Below are 21,744 nucleotides of genomic sequence, written 5' to 3'. Positions count from 1 at the left end.
AATTTCCTAAAGTAGGAAGTCTTTTTTGATCTAGAATCACTGAGAGGGAACTTAAAAGGAATCTTTTGACCAAAAGTCCTTCAGTGGACATATTGTAGTGACCACTACACTTACTGGCAAGCTCCCCAACTTCAAAGTAAGTATGGTCAGGTTATTTCGTACCTGTGCATCTCTTCTTCAAGATTCTTGCATTGTTTAGTAACTTAAAATGACTGTGTAAACATAACAAAAATAATAATCTAAGAATTTCTATAGAACTTCAAAAAAAGAACCTTAATTGCAATATTTTATGTATTTGGTACAAGTTTATATAAGAAGATATTCACCAGGGTCCAGCCTCTGCATTTGAACTTGTATGTTATTGTTGATATAATCTCCATTACCTTTTTTTGTAAATTTAATTTTAATTACATCAGTCTAGTGGACTCCATGCAGATATTTACTTTTAGTGTAATGGATTTTTAAGGGAAAATGTTCCATGAAAGCATGGACTGTTGAATATTTTATTTGAAGGCAAATGCTAAAAGTATTTTTATAACATTCAATATTGATACTTTGGGGAAAAGTGAAATGAAAATATCCATTTAATGGATTAAAGGGAAACCTTCAGAACCTTTAGCTGGGAGTAGTATTTAGAAATCCACACTAACAATAACAATGGCAATATATTATTCATAAATGCATTAGGACTAGAGAAGAGCTTTACTAAAAAAAAAACACCCTACTGTTTGCTTTTCTTGTTTATATAAAAACTGGATCTGTGTTCTCTGTGTGGTGCAATATAATTAAGTTTTTCTTGTATCCCCAAATGTTAAAATTAAGGCATCATTATTGTAGACCTTTGGTAGAAGTCTCACTGTGAATTCTGCTACAGTCTATATCATTTCTTGGAGGTATGGGACATATGGGGCAAATGTGAGCAGATTCCTAGGTATCAGAAGCTCCTCAAAAGAAAAGCACATGACTGCTTCATTGTCTGAGTGGGATGAGATGACATTTCATTTTGAATGAAACTGGCTGCTAAATCCAGACATAATGTTCTTCAAATGTCTTCAAGGGCCTTGCCTTGGTCCGTGTGATGATGGTCGGTCCGGCCTGCAAAGTACTTTCCCTCAGGACATGCGTGGCCAGGAAACATCCTCAGATCATGCAGGCAGCTGGAACCCATGAATCTGTTGTGCTTTGAGGTATCTCGTCAAAAATTCATAAGAAACTTAATCTCCAATGTGATAGAATTAAGAGGTGAAGCTTTTAGGAAATGACTAATTTGCAAGGTATTCGTGACCTTACAAAAGGCTAGAGGGAGAACCCTAGTATTTTTGGTCCCTTCTGCCATGTGAGCATGTAACAACAGACAACAACTCTGCAGCACAGCTAAGACCTTGATCATGGGCTTCCAGCCTTCAGAACTGTGAGAAATACTTTTCTAGTATCTCAATCCATTTGATTATTTCTAAATTACCTTCTCTATGGTATTGGTCTACATCCATCCAGATGTACTGGGAATGTCACCCACTCACCTCCTGCCTCAGGATCCTATCTAAACAGGTGTCGAGACATAGGTTTATGCAGATATCCAAACTGCATTCTCTAAAACATCTGTACCTATGACACCAATTAAATAGACTTTTCTCCAAATACCACCAAGTGTTCAACATCTGATCTGGGCTGGGATTAATACTTCTTTTCAACAAAATGTTTTGTTTAAACAAGTCGATGTTGAGAGATGGGTCCCCTTCAACTTCTACATGGAGTCAGTCAAAATCAGTCTCAATCTCTCAGTCCTTGTCTTTCTCCATTAAAAAATAATAATACCAATTTTCAGTAGGTACTGGTGGCTCACTTCTGTAACCCTAGCAACTCAGAAGGCTGAGATCTGAGAATCAAAGTTCAAAGCCAGCTCAGGAAAGCAAATCCAAGAGACCAGTATCTCTAATTAACCAGCAAAAAGCCAGAAGTAGGGATATGGCTCAAATGGTAGAGAGCTAGCCTTACAGGCATACATACACACACACACACACACACACACACACACACACACACACACACACACACACATATTCTTTAACACCATATGCTCTCATGCTTTACATATAGTGTGTCACTTTCTACTTGCTGATTAGATGCTGGTCTGCCCATCTGCTAGGGTGAAGCAGATTCTTAGATCCTCCGTCATTCCTGCTGTAATACTTTGCACAATTCAAGCAAGCAGACCATACTTGCTAATAATTTAATTCATTAGTGATAGCTAACGAATCAAAGCTGTGTTTGTTCCCAAATGCCATTGTTATAGAAACTGTTTTAATGCCTATTTGTATCTTCATCAGGACTATTTTTAAGGACAAGAATAGCAATGTTCATATAATCTTCTAATTTGCCATCTCATTGATAAACATTAACCAAGAGCATATGGATGTTTGCCACATGGATAGTCCATGTTGCCAAAATGGATTAATTACCTTCCTCTCTAACTGTATATAATATATTACTTTCTCATAAAATGCCTCTGTAAGTAATGTGTATATACAGGGTATTTTTGTTTTATTTTTGTAACTAATGGAAGATTCTTTTCTTTGATGGTGTGTAATGAAATAAATGTATATGAAGAATAAATATTTGCTTTTACCAACACTATTAAAGACAAGTATTTTCTTATTAACATGGAATTAGCCTGCAACTGTTACATTTGAGATGAAATCAGACCTCAGAAAATCATCCCTCTTCTCTTTTGTGGACATTTTGAACATTCTCTCCTATTCTAAATTCATCAGAAGCGTTGTAGTGACAGATAAATGTCAGCACCCAGGTTAGAGGTGTCCCATAAACCATAGCAAGCCCCCACCTCATACCCTTTCTCAAGTGGAAGGTTCAGTGCTGCAGGGAAGGTGGGACAATGCAGAGCCCCAGATCTGATGTGATGCTGCAGGTGTGAGCGCTTCCCTTTGTGTTGTAACCTGCTCTAATGTCCGACAGGCTTCCACCTAGCGCTGCAAGAGCATATATGCAAGGGCCTGAGAATTAGAGCCCCTAGTTGGCAGCCAGTTCTCAGTTGTTCAAAGAAATCTTTGGCACCTAAGGCCACAATCTAGGGTGAAATTCCTAAGACTGTGTTTTCCGAGCCCCCAAGTATTCATTACCAGGCCTTGAAGATTGAACACCAACTCAGCGTAGTGGGAGCAAGGGAGAACTGCACATCTCAAACCTGAATGTCCATATCATGTATTAACCTCTACTTGCCAGTTCACAGTTCAAGACCACCCTAGTTTATTTGGCCCCTTCTGCCATGTGAGCATGTAACAACAGACAACAACTCTGCAGCACAGCTAAGAACTTGATCATGGGCTTCCAGCCTTTAGAACTGTGAAAAATACTTTTCCAGTATCTCAATCCATTTGATTATTTCTAAATTACCCTCTCTATGGTATTGGACTACAGCCATCCAGATGTACTGGGAACATCACCCACTCACCTCCTGCCTCAGGATCCTATCCAAACAGGTGTCGAGACATAGGAGAACTCTGGTTTATGCAGATATCCAAACTGCATTCAGTAAAAACATCTGTACTTATGACACCAATTAAATAGACTTTTCTCCAAATACCACCAAATAGTCAGCATCCAATCCTCTCGGGGATTAATACTACATATTTTCAACAAAATGTTTTGTTTAAACCTCTACTTACCTGTTCACAGTTTAAGACCACCCTGGACAAAAAAAAAAATGTTCAGGGGACTCCATCTCACCTAATGAGTAGGTTTGTGGCTGTTCATAGAGGTTATTGCAACCTTAGTGACTCAGGGCAAAGCCTCACACCTTGTAAGTACAAGTAGGAAGATTGCAGTTTAGGCCAGCTTGGGCATAAAGCAAGACTTACCTTGAAAATAATCAATGCAAAGAAGGACTTGAAGGCATAGTTTAAGTGGTAGAAAAACTACTCAGCAAGCTCAATACCTAGCACCAACAAAAAGAAAAAGGGAAAAAAAGAAGTTGAAAAGGAAGAATACTTATTTTATTCACTCTGCCAGGTTTACCTATTTTTTAAGAATAATGTCAGACCTGCTTCATGATTGATGAAAATATACAAAAATAGTCTGTCAAAACAGCCAGGAAAAGAATCAGAAAAAAAAATAGGCATGGAATATTACAATCAAAGAAGATTATCCAATCAAAGTAGTCCTTAAATGTTTTGATTTCAGTATGATCTGTACCTCATATTTGAATATCTCCAATGGCAGCAAATCTATCTCTTAAAGGATCCTATTCCATCTGGAAAGTTTTTAACGAGTCCAAGTTTCCTCTCATTTTAAGGTGAAACTGTCTCATTAAACCCTTTCGTATGCTTTGGCTTTGTTCATCATATGTATTAGTAATCTATGCAAAAAGGAAGGCAGATTTCCCTGTGACCTATTCGTAACTTGGTTTTGATTCTGCCTTTCTTCCTTATTTAATCATTTCAATTACAAAATTACAAAATTCGTGCCTAACCTAACCTCCTTCTTTTCTTCTTATGGAAACAACTGTCTGTTGTTTTACCAGTCATTCTTCCTGACTTTCCTGTCCTAACTTAGTCTTCATCAACTCCTGGGTTTCTAAATGTCTCAAAGCATTTCTGGGAGATGTTTGCAAACCTGCAATATCCTGAATTCAACACTATTTTCCATCAGCACAACTCATCTGCCCATTTTTCTGTACCATTTTTTTTAGACTTCTTGATTAAAATTATGCTTTCTTAACTTTTTTTTTGGGGGGGGGGTTGGTCATGGGGCTTGAACTCTGGGCCTGAGCATTGACCCTCAGCTCTTCAGCTCAAGACTAGTAGCCACAGTGCCATTTCTGGTTTTCCTGCCCCGGCTGGCTTTGAACCATGATTCTCAGATCTCAGCCTCCTGAGTAGCTAGGAGGCATGAGCCACTGGCGCCCAGCACTTTCTTAATTTTTTATTTAAATAGAAAGGCAAGCCAATTATTCATGGATCCTGTACATGTGTCTTTGTCCAATTGCAATATACTTTGTAACTAAATGTTGCAGTGAGCATCTCAAAAAAATGGAGGGGATGTTCTCTTACATAAACAAAACTGCAGTTATCTAAATGAGGAAGCTAAGAGTAATGGAACATTACCTAGTCTATACATCTTACTAGGTAAGGGCACAGTTGGCTAGCATGTCTTTTTTTTTTAATTGTGAAAATACTGTACAGAGGGGTTACAATTACATGGGCAAGATAATGAGTACATTTCTTATCAAGCATTGTAGCCTCCTCCTTTGTTTCCCCTTCCCATCCCTTCCCGTCCTCCCCCCTCCCCCACCCCATCCTCCCCTCCCCCCCACCAAAGTTGTAAAGTTCGTTTTCGACATAACGACTTGTACATCTCATTGTTGCAATGGGTCCACCTGTATCCCTACTTAAACGATTTGTTTTTCCCCTTGCCCTCCACAAGTTATACCGACATCAAATACAGTGAAAGCAGGGGTTATACTGTGGGGGAGCGACATACAAAGCAACAAAGAAATAATCTTATAAATGTGTTAGAAACAATCGCATGAATAAAAAACATTTGAATACATATCATAGGGTTCATTTCCCTAACATCACCTTATCTGATCTTTCTGCTTGACTCAGACATATACTAGATATTGCAAATAAGGGAAACCATGGGACCTATATTTCTTTGGGCATGGCTTACTTCACTTAATATAATTTTTTCCAAGTCTTTCCATTTCCTAACAAATGGGGCAGTGTCATTCTTTCTGATAGAGGCATAGAATTCCATTGTGTATATATACCACATTTTCTTGATCCATTCATCTACTGAGGGGCATCTGGGTTGGTTCCATATCTTAACTATAGTAAATAATGGGCTAGCATGTCTTGTTGCTGTCTTTTTCATGCTTTCCTCATCTTGTCTTTGTTGAAACTGATGTTTCTGAGAAATAGATAAGTTATTTCTAGAATGTCTTTGTATGCTTTGTGCACTTCTTTTCTTTTTTTAATTTGTTTGGTATGTGTATGTTGGTCCTTGAGCCTGAACTTAGGGCTTCGACAATGTCCCTGAGCTTTTTTGCTCAAGGCTAATAGTCTACCTCTTGAGCCACAGCTCCACTTCCTGCTTTTTAGCGGTCAATTGGAGATTAAAGCTCATGGACTTTCGTGCCTTGCCTGGCTTCCAATCATGATCCTCAGATCTCAGCCTTCTGAGTAGCTATGATTACAGGCACCAGCGCCCAGCTTATTTTTTTTTTTATCTTTTAAGTAGTTGTACAAAGGGGTTACCATTCAACAAATCAGTCACAAATACAATGCATCTTCATTTGAGGGTTTTTGGTGTTTAAATGAAATTTAGACTTAGATTACTTGGCAAAGGTGGAAGGAGAGTATTTCAAAAGTGATACTGTGTTCTTACCAGTAAATCACTGTCAGGAGGAATCTGATATGTGTTTACTTTATTTCTAATAATGCTAATTGATCAGCTGATTAAAGTGGTTTCTTCAAGTTTGCTCTGCTACCAAGTCAATGATGAATTCCAGGGCAAAGACCTGCTAGATGCTTCTATGGTTGACCAAATTGAAGACACTGGAAGAGATTGCATCACGGAAAACTATGGGACATCTCAGTACAAGGATCTTAGAGGGTGCTTGTTATTGGTTTAGACTTCAGTTTGCTTATAGAAGTTTCAAGAATATGTAGTTTGTTCTGAAATGGAGGCTTTCAGAAAACAGGGACAATCTTATGATTGCTTGTATTAGTAGTTTTTCTGAAGCAAGTCAGAAGAATGGAGTAAAGTTAAGCCTGCATCTTGGAAGAATGTGTCTGTCATCATGTCACCCAGGAAAGAGGAATGTCTACTCAGTGTTTGTGATTTGGACCAGTGTTCTTGGCTTATAATTCTTTTTTCTGCTGTGTCCATATGTGATCATGGAGGAAGCATCTTTTCTTCCACTGTGTCATTGTGATGAGTGACTTGCTTAATATTGACTCTCTATGAAATTGTTTATCATCAACAGAAAAACATCAACCTCCACCTGAGAGTCAGGCCAAATCCCACTTGATAGCAGTTACACACTGCCTCTCACTTGATGATTAATTACTGTTCTGTTCTTTGCAACTAGCAGAAGCAAATTACAGAAGTGGGTAAATATATATCTAGATGAATAAGCAGGTGGTAGATAGGTAGAAAGGCAGGAAGGTGGAAGAGAAATGATAGAGCTCTTCATTTCAATAAAAATTGGTTGATAAACATAAAAATTGGAAATAGTTATTATTGGCAACCATAATTTATTCAGACAAGGTTCATCAATAAAGGTTGAGGAATAGCAGCATATTGAGTCTCCAGTTGTTTCCTCATAAAATAACTGTCAATTATGAGGGAAAATAGTTACAGGAAAAATTTTAATCACTCAGATATGACAATGATAGTGATGATGGTGATGACGACAATGGAGACTGTTGATGTCAGTGATGGTGCAGCCATCTTTCCCAGAAAGATTATATTAAGACTATTTTATATTCATTTGATTCAGATGAGAAAGGTAGTCAGAAAAGTCTCTGAGCTTAGTGAAGGCCAGTATTTGCACACACCAGCCCTAGAACTTGGTATTTAACCATCTTTCATGAGCTATATTATGCCTTCACTTTGTTCATCTGATCACTTTCCTCTTAACTTTCTATCATTTACACCTGTTCTTTTCCTGTTGTCACAAAGAATAGTATTTCCTCACCTCGCATATGATTATTGAATTTATTTCGGATATTCCCTCCAGTTCAGTCTCTTTACCAAATCTATTACACAAAGTATTTCCTTCTGCTTCTTTCCTTTTTCTTTTTTGTTTTAGACTTTTAAATGGACTTTATTAGTTCAATACAAAATTCACAGAGGCATCCAATCATAAGGAATAGAAAGCCTTAATAGAGTAATAAAGAGGAACGACAATGGATCAATAACAAGATCTTTCATCGAAGAAAAGTTTTAGAGCTGGTTATTTTACTGCTGACTTATACAAAAATAATAATAAAGACCTAACAAAATTCTTTCCAAATCACTCCAAAAAATAAAAATAAAAAATAAGGAATTCTTTGAAACTTATTCTCTGAGGTCAATATTACCCTCATACCAAAACCAGACAAAGACATAACAAAAACAAAGGAAGTGATAGGCCAATTTCCCTGATGAACACAGGTGAAAATGTCTCAGGAAAGCACTAGCAAACCAATACTAGCGACATACTAACACTATAACTCACCATGATTAATTCAATTTATCCATGGAATTCAGGGATGATTCAACATGTGTAAATCAAACATGATACTCCACATCACCAGCAAGAACAGATATATGAGTACCTCTTCTTTTTATTCTTATTTCTATCCCATTTTATCAAACCCAGACTTTTCATTTTCAAGATCTTTGGTAATTTGGTCCAGTTGCTATAATGTGCTCTCTCCAAAGGAAGTTTTATTCAGTGATCTATTCTCCCTTCCAAAATAAACTTGGTCGTTGTTTTTTGTGTACGGAGTATGCTTATTTGTAATCTACTCATTGTCCGAATTCTGTTCTTTTTCAAATCATAGATCTCCTAGGATCTTTTTCAAAGTTTTGTCTCAAAGCCAATTTTGTATCTAGTATGTGTTCTACTCTGATTAATACTGAATAATTTTCTGATTTTTACAATATTTGTTTTATCTGTCTACAGAAGTCAACTGATTATTATCATTATCTTGTGGAATCAGTTTTCCCCCTGTAGCTTTTACTATCTTCTATTATATTTTGTGTTCTTAATTTTCACTATGAAATAGAATTTCTGTTTCTATGTGAAATATCTTAATGTGCCTTGCCTAAAATGTGTTGGCTTTCCTGAATCTTAGAACTGGAATCTTTCATCTAATTTGAGACATGCTCAGATTCAATACCATTAGTTCTTCAAGCACTGCTTCTTCCTAATCTCATCATCCTTCTAGAAACAAAGCATTTCATTCTCTCCATGTTTTATACCAATCTCTTAGCATCTCATATCTTTGTTTCCTTGTGTTACTGTGATTGAATATGGGATCATTTATATATATATATATATATATATATTTTTTATTCTAAAGGTACTGTACAAAGGGGTTACAGTTACATGAGTAGGGATCATTTTTTTAAGTACAGTAATTTGTTCCTCTATTTTTTTTTCTTCCTCTTGAATATTCCATTAAATTTGAATCTCAGTGCCTTTTATTTCTATGTGTATTAGTTCTTAGGTTGTTTTATGTTTTTATAAATCCGTTGCAGTGTTTCTATGTTTTATTCCATTGTTTAGTTAATGTCTATTTTTATTCCTTTAAACAAAATTAAGTATTTGCTTGAGATTCCAGAGTATTTCACATTTTAATTCTCTGTGAATGAGATTCAGCTTGGATTTTGTTTATATTACCTTTCACTCATGGTATGGTAAATGAATTCCAATTGGAAACCTGTAACAGATTTTGGGTAAACTAATAACACGAAAAAAATAGGTATTTTTTCTTTATTATACTGACCAGATCCTCCAGGAAAATGTTGTAGTGCCAAGGAAATGTACCTGATTACAAGTGAGAAGCAGTGTCTTTGTCTCTATACAGACTTTTTGTAGATTGCCTTTATTAGATTAAAGAAATTCCTTTCTGCTCCTTATTTCTGAGTATTTTCCCTGAATACTACTAGATATTAGCAAAAAAAAATGTCCTAAATCTGTTGAGTAATCATATGGATTATATAGACATGTTCTTTATTCAGTTAACTGTCAAGCTAAATCCAAAATCTTAGCTCACCAAAAGGTGATTTCTTATGATTTATTATTCCTCAGTATATGATCATATTTTTCTATATAAGTATAATAACTTGTAAAAATGGACATTTTAGGAAACATATTGTAACAACTCTCAATTGTTTTTTTAACCTCTTGAGTGCTGGTTTTAATTTGTTGGTCTGTGTTTTTGTTTGTACAGTAAGTTGTTTAGACTAGCATGTCTGTGGAATCTGTTTCTTTCAACAGTGTGGACTGCTAATGTCTCCACACAAGTATTATTTTTGTTAATTTCTACCACTAAGCCTGGCTTCAAGTGTGTTCTGCTCGTCTGTATAGTTTTATATCTATCAATCAATGATTTGTAAAATATCTCAAGTGAGTAAAACTTCCACTCTCAGCCTGGGTTTGTATGGGTAATTTTTTCCTTCTGCAAAGCCATTTCATGTAATCAAGTTCGAAGCCAGTTTTAAATATGTGTCTAGCTTCCAGTCTTTCCTGTGTTTGTGTGTATAGCCTTGATATCCATGCAAAGATGATACAACAGATTGGACTTTTGGGACATAGAAAGTGATTGAAATGTGGAAGAAAATGCTCAGTCAAATTGCACCTGGAAACTCAGACTCTAGAAGTTACATGATAGACTGCAGTAGAAGATGGAACTTAGCTCTGAGACAAATTTCTTTTTTTCTTTTCAGTTCTGGAGCTTGAACTCAAGGCCTGGGCACTGTCCCTGAGCTTCTTTTGCTCAAGGTTAGGACTCTACCACTTAAGCCATCGCACCATTTCCAGCTTTTTCTGTTTCAGTGGTACTGAGGAATAGAACCCAGGGTTTCATGCATAATAGGCAAGTACTATACCACCAAGCCACATTCCCAGCCCTCTGAGACAAATTTCTAACTGCTGAGCAATCTAGCTTCAGTTTCTAAGACCTTTAGTGATGAAATTAGCTTTGATTTTGTCTTAGAATTTGTCTCCAGTAACCCTGTGGTGTGTCTAATCATGGTTAGGAAAGGATAGATAAACATGATAGATACACAAGAGACATAAGTTGAGGAAAAAGTGGGTGTGAAAACAGAATAATTGAACTCAAAAGATAATTTTGGCATGAAATTGACTAGATTTGCTACGATTAAAATAAGATTTATCTGTGAGCTATGAAAAGGAAACAGCATTTGGAAAAGTAAGCAAATGACAACTTAAGTAGCAACCAAAAACCTAGACACACTACTTATGTGAATCATTGGCTAATTTAGGGGTAAAGTAAGAGAGGAAATACAGGCCTCTGCCCAGAATTCTGAGAGATCAGACCAGAATGGTGGATCTCTACTGTATCCTGTATACTGAGTACATGTGGTGGTCCAAAGCAGACGTGAGTTGTGAACAGGTTGGAAAACATGATTTAATCTAATACTCATAGCCATAAGTCTGAGTGAGGCAGGAACTATAAGAGAATCCCACCCAACACTGTCATTTCAGTACTCTCAGTTTTAATAAACATTTAGAGTTAATCAAGCCCAAGAGGTAAAATCAAAATGCTTCAAAGAAAATGATTTTGACTAATAATTCTCCCCAACTAATGCACTTTCTGTGTGGTAATTCAGATACTGTGCAGGGACTTTCATTAACTCTGATACCATCAAGGTATCATGTAGAAAGCAGCTTACAGACAGTGCAGCCAAAGTGTTAATGTACCTTTTCAAAGTACTGAGGCACCAAGGAGATGCAAACAGATGTAATGACGGGATAAAAAAAAATGAGGGATGACGCACCTTGTCTCTGATCTACCCTGTGAGGTCCCTTTTTATGTGCAAGATTCTGTGAGTTAATTTTTCCTGTCTGTGACATTAAAATGTTTTCAATTGTCAGCCACCCAGATTTGCTGTTGAGTATGAATCAGACCTTTTTTATTTAATTAAGCTAGCTTATCTGTCACCCATCATAATTCATTCTATCTTAATTACTTTTCCATTTCCGGGGCCAACATCCTATATTAATACAAATAAGGGGAAAATCTGAGTCATTTCTGTACTACAAGAGCACATAATGCCTATCAAATATGTTCATGTACTTAGAAGGATTTAGAAAGATTCAAAATAACTTGGCTTAAAAAATGTATTATATTCTGCCAGAAACACAGACACTCAAAAATACATCAGTATTTTATTCATTTACCTCATGACACCAAATTTCTAAACCCAATCCTTTAATCTTCTAGAGCTTCACATTATGTTGCTTTCATTTAACTGTGCAGGGATGAGTTGTAAAGTGAGAAGCCTATTTGGTTCTGAAGGTAAGCATGGAGGCCAGTACCTATCAGCTCATTTTTGTCACTAGTGATATATAGTGTTGTTGTTTTTTTTTCATCACTTACTCATTAAATGAGCATGACCTGAATCATTGGGGTGGAAGCAGAGAATAAGGCAAAAGAGAAGTCCCCAGTCCCTCTGAGCTCCCATGAGATGGATGGTAGACAAATAACAATTAAAAAAAAAAAAAAAAGCCATGTGTTAGCCAGGTGCTGGTGGCTCACGCCTGTAATCCTAACTACTGAAGAGGCTGAGATCTGAGGATCTTGGTTCAAAGCCAGCCGGGGCAGAAAAGTCCGTGAGACTCTTATCTCCAGTTATCCACCAGAAAACCAGAAGTCATGCTGTGGTTCAAGCAGTAGAGCGCTCGACTTGAGCTGAAGAGCGCAGGGACAGCGCCCAAGCCCATAGTTCAAGCCCCACGACTGACAAAAAAAAAAAAAAAGAAAAGAAAAGAAAAGAGAGAAAGAGCCATGTGAAGAGATCCCAAGCAAAGTACTGGAAGGTGGCTTGGTATCTCCTATAGGGTAAGAGGTCCGAGAAAAATCTCTTTGAGTAGGTAGCATTGGATCTGCTCTGAGATAGAAAGAGTTGGATGAGCAAGCATTCCAAGAAGGAGACACAGCAAGAATGAAGGCCCAGAAAAGGAGTGTAATCCAGGGACCAATAAAGAAAATGTAGGCCAGTGCCAGTACGGTGTCAGGAGCCGGGAAAGTGGTAGGAGACAGGCTTATTAGGGAGAGATAACATTTAACTAAAGGAGTGTGGATTTTGTTCCGAGTTGCACAAATTGCTGCTAAAGGCTTTGAAACAAGGCAGTGATACAATCTGGTTATTTTTTTCAAAAGATTAGTCTGACAACTCTGTCATATGGATTGAAGGAGGAAAGTCTTTTAAAAAAGAAATCGATTTCAGATGACAGAGGGTGTAGCTTGCACCTACTTGTAGAGGTGGGAGAAGTAGAATAACTTAGTCTTTAAGAGATAAGAATGAGGGAATTTTTGATGGGTTGGCTGATTAAAAATATAATATACAAATGGTAAACAAATGCAGTGATGGTACTCACTGGACACTATGTTGAAAATTAACTATACAACTTGTGGATGAGATGGGAGGGAAAAACTGGGAGCCAGCAATGGGAAGGGTAACATTGACCAAAAGGAAATGTACTCATTACCTGACTTATGTAACTGCAACTCCTCTGTTTTTAGCATTTTCAAATAAAAAATAAATAAAAATAAAGAATATATAAAAGAAATTAAATAGCAAGACAGCAAATAATCTGAGCTGCAAGTGGGCAATCAAACTGAACATCTAGGTCTTGCAAAAAGAAATACAAATGGTCAGTAGCTATATGAAGCCAATCAAAACCACACTAGGATTCACCCTCTCCCAGTCAGAATTACAGCCATAAAGAAAACAAGCAATGTTGTTTTGATTTGCATTTCTTTTTAAGAGAAGTTGAGCATTTCTTCATGTGTCTATTGGACCATTCTTATTTCCTCTTCAGAGAAGTTTCTCTTTAAGTCTTTAGCCAAGTTGTTGATGGGATGGTTGTTTCTTTTTGTTGGGAGATTGAATTTTTTGAGTTCCACGTATATTTTAGATAGGAGACCCTTCCTTATCTGTTGTATGGTTAGTGAAGATCTTCTCCCAATCCATGGGCTTTCTATTGATCTTGCTAGCTATGTCCTTTGCCATGCAGAAGCTCTGCAGCTTCATTCGATCCCATTTGTCCAACCTGTCTTTGATTTGTTGTGTTTCTGAGTCTTCATTGAGAAAATTTCGGCCTGTGCCAAGGGGCCCCAAGATAGGGACACAACTGTTTCTTGCTATTGTTTTTTGGGTTTGGGGTTTTTTTTTTATCAGTTTTGGGGCCTGAATTCTGGGCCTGGGCACTGGTGCTATCCCGCAGCTCTTCAGCTCAAGACGAGCACTTTACCACTTGAGCCACAGCACCACTTCTGTCTTTTTTCTGCTTATGTGGTGCTGAGGAAATGAACCCAGGGCCTCATGCATGCAAGGCAAGCACTCTACTACTAAGCCACCATCCCAGCCCATGTTGCTATTGTTTTTAATGTCTTTACAATGTACTATGTGATTTTTCTGCTTCTTTTGTATGCGCTCTCTTCACAGTATAATCCCTGTTGTCACTGTATCTGATTCTGGTGTCCTGCATCTTGTATTTTTCTAATTTGGGGAGCGGGGAAGGGAAATAACCAAATGCTCTAATAAGGATAGAGGCTGACCCACTGGAACAATGAGATGTATAACACACTATGTTGAAAACGAACTTTACAACTTGAGGGGGGGGAGTTGGAGAGGTGGGGAGGTAAGGAACGGTAGGTGATAAACAAAAGAGGAGGTAACAGCATAGGAAATGCAGTCATTATCATTCTCATGTAACTGTAACCCCTCTGTACACTATTTTTACAATAAAAAAATTTTAAAGAAAACGAACAGCAAATGCTGGAGAGGATTCAGGATTCCACTGCTGGAATAAAAACTAGTGCTAACTCTGTGGAAACCAGCATGGAGGCTCCTCAAAGACGAAAATGATTATAAGAAGTAAATCTTCCTTATGACTCCATCGTACCACATTTGGGCACATCGCCAAAGGAGAGACTCGGCATATCCATGTTTACTGTAACACTGCCCGCAGTAGCTAAATAATGGAATAAACCAAAGTGCCCAACAAGAATGGACTTCAAAAGAGCTGTGATGTATGTATGCTATGGAATATTACATGGCCATAACAAAAATTGAGATATCATTTTCAGGGAAAGGGATGTAACTAAATGACATTATATTGATCAAAAACCAAACAAGCTCAAAAGCCAAAATATTTTATGTTTTTACTCATATGTGGAAGCTAGACCTAAAAGGCATATATATTTATGGACATACATATATGTACATAATTGTTTACATGGTTAAACATTAAACGTAAATCAAGTACAAGAGACCATTCAGAAAGAAAAGAAGAGAATATAATGAAAAAAGAAAAGGTGAATACCTTTGTAACACATTGCAAGTCTATACAAGGGCAGCATAGAAAATCACATTGAAATTTATTAACCAATAAAAGATGGCAAGAGAGAAATTCTTGTAGGTGGGTAGGGACTAGCAGGAAGAAGGTGTGCTGATGGAGAGAGAAAGGAGGTTAAATAGTGATGAAATTGATTATTTGCAACTATGAAAATGAAACAAGAAAGCTAATGATAAGAGGAGAAAGCAAGGAATATAATAGAGAGGGTGAGATTGATTGGAAAACAATGTAAGCATGTGGATATGAACAAAACAATCTCCCTTCTATATAACTAATAGTAAGGAGAATAGAAATGGTATATGGTAGTAAAGCATCTGTTAAGGATAGCTCATTTTTATTTTATTTTGTTATGCTAGAGATGGAATCCATGGCCTCCTGAATGCTAAGCAAGTACTCTACACCCCAACCCTAACTTAGATTTTTTAAAAATTTCACACACTCAGGATTTCTATATCCCCTAACCATCTCATGTAGTAACTAAACTCATGTTTCAAAAGCTGTTTATGTTCATAGTTGCATATCCCATTTCATAGCTTCCTGGATTCCATCCTGGTTCTCCAAGTCTATTGCCGTATGGCCTAGACACATTTACTAATGATTCTGCCCTTCACTTTCCTCCCATAAAAACATGGTAATTTTACCTATTTCATAGGCTGTCATTACCTAAGAAAATACACATAAAAGTGCTTAGCCCACAACCAGTGAATGTGAAGACGGTACTATAGTTCTGTCTTTCCTTCTCGTTGTTGTAATCTAGGTCTTCATAGAACCATAATAACACTATTTTTATAGACAAGAAATTTCTGTTCCTTTTGCCGTGCCATAATTACTTCATAGATAGACACTATGTTTTAGAATTTCATAATACTAATCCCTGCCTAATATATTCCCAATTCCCCATATGGTAATATTTTCTAATTACCTTTTTTGGTTTAGGACTTTAAAAATACACTAAAACTTTTGAAAGATGGTTTGACCATGATCCGTTTTATATTTAAAGTTAATGTTTTAAGCTTTTTACATGGAGCAAGAGAAGATGGATGTCTGATACCAAAATTTATACATTTATAAAAGCTTAAGATGCTGCCTCTGGTACTGCTGTGATACCATGGGACCATTAGATCTAAGGTGGGAAAGTCCTTATTTGTTTAGGTTACAAATCTGAATGACTCTCCTATTTCTCTATAAACACTGGTTCTGCTACTCTGCCAGGCCGCAACTGTACCTCAGACTCTTGTGATTGGTTATTTGCTTCTCATAATAGGCTTGAGAGTAGTGGGAAAATAGAGTAGGTCAACACTGCAAGAGGCTGTGTTTTCTTGAACAGACGTGCTAGAGAATAACAAGAAAAGTGTTTTGAATTGCTATCCTTGCTATCAATGTAGTATGCAGATGTTTCATAGTGGTATCTGGGATTGAGGGACATTTAGCCAATGATACCTTTTGTGAGATAACAAATTCACCTAATTTGTGTGTATGTGTGTGTGTGTGTGTGTGTGTGTGTGTGAATTCTCAACCCTGCTGACCACACAGAGCTGAGCAATTGGATTCCCTACCATCCTTGGATTTTTGTGCATGTCCACCAGATGGATCTCTGAACAGACAAATACCTCAGAGTTTCACAAGTTTGTACCCCAACTTGGTTATATTAATGATAATATATAAGTCTCTTCCCCCCCCAATAAAAGATATGTATGTGCACATACTCACTTTTTGCTTGTTTTTCTACTGCAGATACAGGAGCAGAAAGGCAGGCACTGAGAGAAAATGTGTATCCTAAACTAAGAGAGTTCTGCCGGGAGAACTATGGATTGGAGTTTCAGGTAACTCTTCTACCAATCTTATTCTCAATTATGTCAGCTGAATGTTTTATGTGGGTTTGTTTTCACAATTTGGATGTTATAACCAAAGACAAAAGCTTAAGCTCTGAAAAACTTCATTTCTTCCAGTGTGAGAAAAAGAAACTTCAGAAGTGGAAATCAAATATTTAATCATTTTTATGTCTTAAATATTTTGGTTCTGTGCTTCTTGGATCTCGCCTGGTATTGGCCCATCTTTTTCCTCAACCCAAATTTATTTGTTTAATCCAACATTACTACTCTAACCAAAAGGTGAAGGCTGCTGAGCATCTATCTGCCTTGAAGCTTAAATTATGGTTCCTAAAAAGTTTTGCATCTCTAATTAGAGCCAACTCTCTCAAAATACTTCCTTTCAACAGACTAGCCAACATGCCTTCTCTCTACCTTTTAGTTTTAATTCATATTGTAGAATTTTTGATAGGTGAAAGCATTCAGGCCCTTAACATTTACCAAAAATGTGTGCATGTCCTTCAAAGACAGTAACTCTGCACATAACTACTGAAATTCATGAACCCTGGCATTTTTATACACCATTGATTATACCACCTGATAGAAAAGTACTAAAAACACTGGATGTGATTTAGACATCTGAAACTTGTAACAAAGTAAATGGCTCCTACAATAGATAATATTATTTATTCAGAACTTTTCAGCCTTGTTTACCCTGGAAAATAATAAATAGGTAATACAAGTTTTGGGGTATAAGAATGTACAATGAGCTATTGCCAGTAGAAGAAAATTTCTCTATATATTTGCCTCCTGGCTATTTTATCTCAGTATACCCCATTAAGCCTTCTAATACAAAGTAGAAAGTATTTGCCTCTAAATGACTTCCATGTCAAGGCACACCAGTCAGCAATGGGCTGTTGTGACCCACACATTGAATACTTTCTCCTGAGTCACCATTTACTTGATAAATTGGGAATCTAAATGAAATTCCTTGTCCTGAATTTAGCAATGAGTTCTCTGAAGGATCTGGTACCACTGATAAGAGGATCCCAATTGTTAAAAAATAAATCTAATCTGTCAATATTTCCAAAGCCTTCAACACTCCATAGGGACTCAGTTACCATAGTGGGAAAAATATGTTCAAGCATATTAAGCCTGTCTTTTGAGTGTGTTTTGCATCATTTCTGTCAGCAGACTGAGGAAGTTGTTAAGCTACAGTGAGGTCTCCAAGAAACACGGTATTGTGGAGGTAATTGGGATTAGCTGAAATAGAAAAAAGAAAAGAAAGACACATTTTCTAGAAGTAAACATGGGGAAAGACCAAGATAACCAAAGGAAAACCAAAGAAGGTGAGGCCAATAGAATATGCTGATGGCAAGGACCATTCTGGGTAGGTGAATACAACTGTGGACCAGATGTGGACTTGAGTCCTAGAACAACTTTACCTACCCATTCTATATTTCAGTGTCTAAGCCAGGGATGGCAGCAGCTTCTGTGTTGGCGATGGTATTTAAAGTAAAGGTAAATATGCATGGCTGAGCTTGCTTCCCGGCTGTATGCCTAACAGGAGTTCAAACAATATCCAAATCTTCTAAGAATGTACTTCTAGTATAGTTTTGTGAGGCATCATTTATAGATCTTCTCCAGGAAGGTGTGTTCTCTAGAAGACTGTTCTCTTTCTTCAACCATCACCAAATATAGTGCTAGACACTTTAAGAAAACTCACAATATTCTAGATTTTGTCTTTGCTTGTGCATTGATCCCAGGAAAGAATACATATCCGGAGCCTGAGCCATGCCAATCTATTTTGCGTCCTTTTTGCCTCTCTGTACCTTTGCTTATGCTCTTCTCCCCACCTGCAGTGCTTTCTTTAAGGTTTATCCCTAGTTCACCCCTTGGATGTCATTCATTCTTAAGAATTTTCCATCTGATTTCTCATTGGTCCCTGCTTGCTTGCCCAATGTCCTGCATATTCATGTATGTGCTGCTTTTAGCTCTTGGGTTCTCCAAGCCTTCCACTGTAAGAATTTTGCTCTAGCTGTGATCTAGGCCTTTAGGCCTCCTCTAGCAACCCTAGAGATGCTTCCTTTATAACCTGCCAGGCTATTTGAGTTCCTTACATAACATGTGTCAATAGCAGATGATTTTCTTGTTTACCTGTATATTGGCTCCTTTATTGTCTTTCTCCCAGTAGATTATACAAGTTCCATAAGTACAAATATTCATTTGTCCTCATAAATGCTACAATCTTGGTGCTAACGTGGTACCTGATGCATAGGAAAACGCCTGTAAAAATATATCTACTCCAAAAATATTTATATTTATTGTATGCATTATCCTGCCCATGTAATTGTAGCCCCTCTGTACAGTATGTTCTCAAATAAAATAAAATAATATTAAAAAATATATATTTATATTTATTGAATGAATAGCTGCATTTAAAAAGTGAATGAAGGTTCAATCTAAAGATTACTCCCTTAATGAAATCTTTTCTGATCACTTTTGTCTCTTCTAGGATATGCCATGTACCTTCTTTATTGGTCTCCTAAAATCCTGTGCATGTTAACTGATCTTTCATTTCACTCATTCCAAAAGAGTGTACTGAGACTGTCTGCATACCAAGCAACATCCTAAGTACTGGGGTTACAGGAGCGAGCCATACAGATCCTCTTCTTTGCAGCTCCCAATGGTGGAGGGAGGCAGATTATAAACTAATTTATTGACAATAAATCCATCTTTAAAATAAAATATTTTAGGAAAAGTAGAACTGAGTAGAAGGAGTTAAGGAAGGCCACATGGTCAGATGAACTTAGTGATAAAATGATGTTTCAGCCGAGATCTGCTAAAGTGACAAAGCAAACCATGCAGGGTCAGGAGGAGGATAAGAAAAGGGTCTAAGGTGTGTGTATGTGTCTGTGTCTGTCTGTGTCTGTGTGTGTGTGTTTATAATATTGTAAGGACAGCAAAGAAACCAAATATGAGTAGATCATATGGGACCTTCTGGGCCAACATTGAGGACATGGAACTTTACCCAAGAAGAAAGGAAGGAGTGGAAGGATAGGAAGGACTTTTAAGAGGTTTGCTCACATGTTCTGAGTAGAATAGAAAAGAAAGCAGCATAGAAGCAACCAGACTGTAGAAGTGAGAGGCAAGCATGGAGAGAATCAGACCTCACCTGGATTGCTAAGTATGGCTCATCTGACTGTCTCTAGGGTCTATACTTGGGTCTTATTCTACTAATCCCAAATGTCAGACCAATAGCTGGCCACACTAAGCCATTGGAGACAATTCTTTTTTTTTTTTTTAAATTGTATTTTATTTTATTTGAGAACAAACTGTACAGAGGGGCTACAATTACATGGGCAGGATAATGCATACATTTCTTACCAAGCATTGCAGCCTCCTCCTTTGTTTACCCTTCACTTCCCTTCCCCGCCTCCCCCCTCCCCCCACCCAATTTTACCCCCCTCCCCCCACCCAATTATACCCCCCTCCCCCCCCACACCGACATTGTAAAGCTGGTTTTGACATGACATTTTGTACTTCTCATTGTTGCAACAGGTCCACCTGAATCCTTAAACGACTTGTTTGTCCCCATCTCCTCCACATGTTATACTGACATCACATATAGTGAAAGCGGGGGTTACACTGTGGGGGAGGGACATACAAAGCAACAAAGAAATAATCTTATAAATGCGTTAGAAACACATGCATGAAAGAAACGAAAACATTAAAATACATATTTAAGGGTTCATTTTCCTAACATCACATTATCTGACCTTTTCCGCTTGACTCATACCTATACTAGATATTGCAAATAAGGGAAACCATGGGACCTATGCTTCTTTGGGCCTGGCTTACTTCACTTAATATAATTTTTTCCAAACCTTTCCATTTCCTAACAAATGGGGCAATGTCATTCTTTCTGATGGAGGCATAGAATTCCATTGTGTATATATACCACATTTTCTTGATCCATTCATCTACTGAGGGGCATCTGGGTTGGTTCCATATCTTAGCTATGGTAAATAATGCTGCAATAAACATAGTTGTGCTGGTAGCTTTAGTGTGGTCTTGTTTGTAAACATTTGGGTAAATGCCCAAAAGTGGGATTGCTGGATCATAGGGGAGATCTATGTGAAGTCTTTTGAGGAACCTCCATACTGCTTTCCAAAGTGGTTGAACAAGTTTACATTCCCACCAACAATGAAGTAAGGTTCCTTTCTGTCCACATCCCCTCCAGCATCTGTTGTTGTTAGAGTTCTTGATTTTTGCTGTTCTAACTGGAGTGAGGTGATATCTCAATGTTGTTTTGATTTGCATTTCTTTTATGGCTAGGGATGTTGAACATTTCTTCATGTGTCTATTGGCCATCCTTCTTTCTTCTTCAGAGAAGCTTCTCTTTAAGTCTTTCGCCCACTTATTTATTGGGCAGTTGTTTCTTTGAGGATTTGTTGTTGGGTGGTTTAATTTTTTGAGTTCCAAGTATATTTTAGATATGAGACCCTTGTCCGTTGTATGGCTAGTAAAGATCTTCTCCCAATCGGTGGGCTTTCTATTGATCTTGCCAGCTATGTCATTTGCCCTGCAGAAGCTCTGCAATCTTATGCAATCCCATTTGTCCAACCTTTCTTTGATTTGTTGTGCTTCCGGGTCTCTATTCAGAAAATTTCGACCTGAGCCAAGGAGACCTAGGGTTTCTCCTATTCCATCCTGTAATGTTTTCAGAGTGTCTGCTTTGAGTTCAAGGTCTTTGATCCATTTGGAGTTGATTCTGGTGCAGGGTGATATATAAGGATCTAGCTTTAGTTTTCTACA

General features: G+C 37.4%; 1 protein-coding gene across 1 annotated transcript in view; it reads left to right on the top strand.

Annotated features, from left to right (window-relative positions):
• Nucleotides 1–21,744, top strand: part of Nwd2 (NACHT and WD repeat domain containing 2) — a 134,222-nt gene that overhangs the window by 39,929 nt on the left and 72,549 nt on the right. Inside the window, exon 2 of the mRNA XM_070012481.1 lies at nucleotides 16,853–16,941. Coding sequence (XP_069868582.1) covers nucleotides 16,853–16,941 — 89 coding nt within the window. The remainder of the gene's footprint in view (nucleotides 1–16,852; nucleotides 16,942–21,744) is intronic.

This window comes from Dipodomys merriami, unplaced genomic scaffold, assembly GCF_024711535.1.
Source record: "Dipodomys merriami isolate MVZ:Mamm:240054 unplaced genomic scaffold, mDipMer1.0.p SCAF_9, whole genome shotgun sequence".
Taxonomy (NCBI): Eukaryota; Metazoa; Chordata; class Mammalia; order Rodentia; family Heteromyidae; genus Dipodomys; species Dipodomys merriami.
This window is presented reverse-complemented; position numbering and strand designations above follow the sequence as displayed.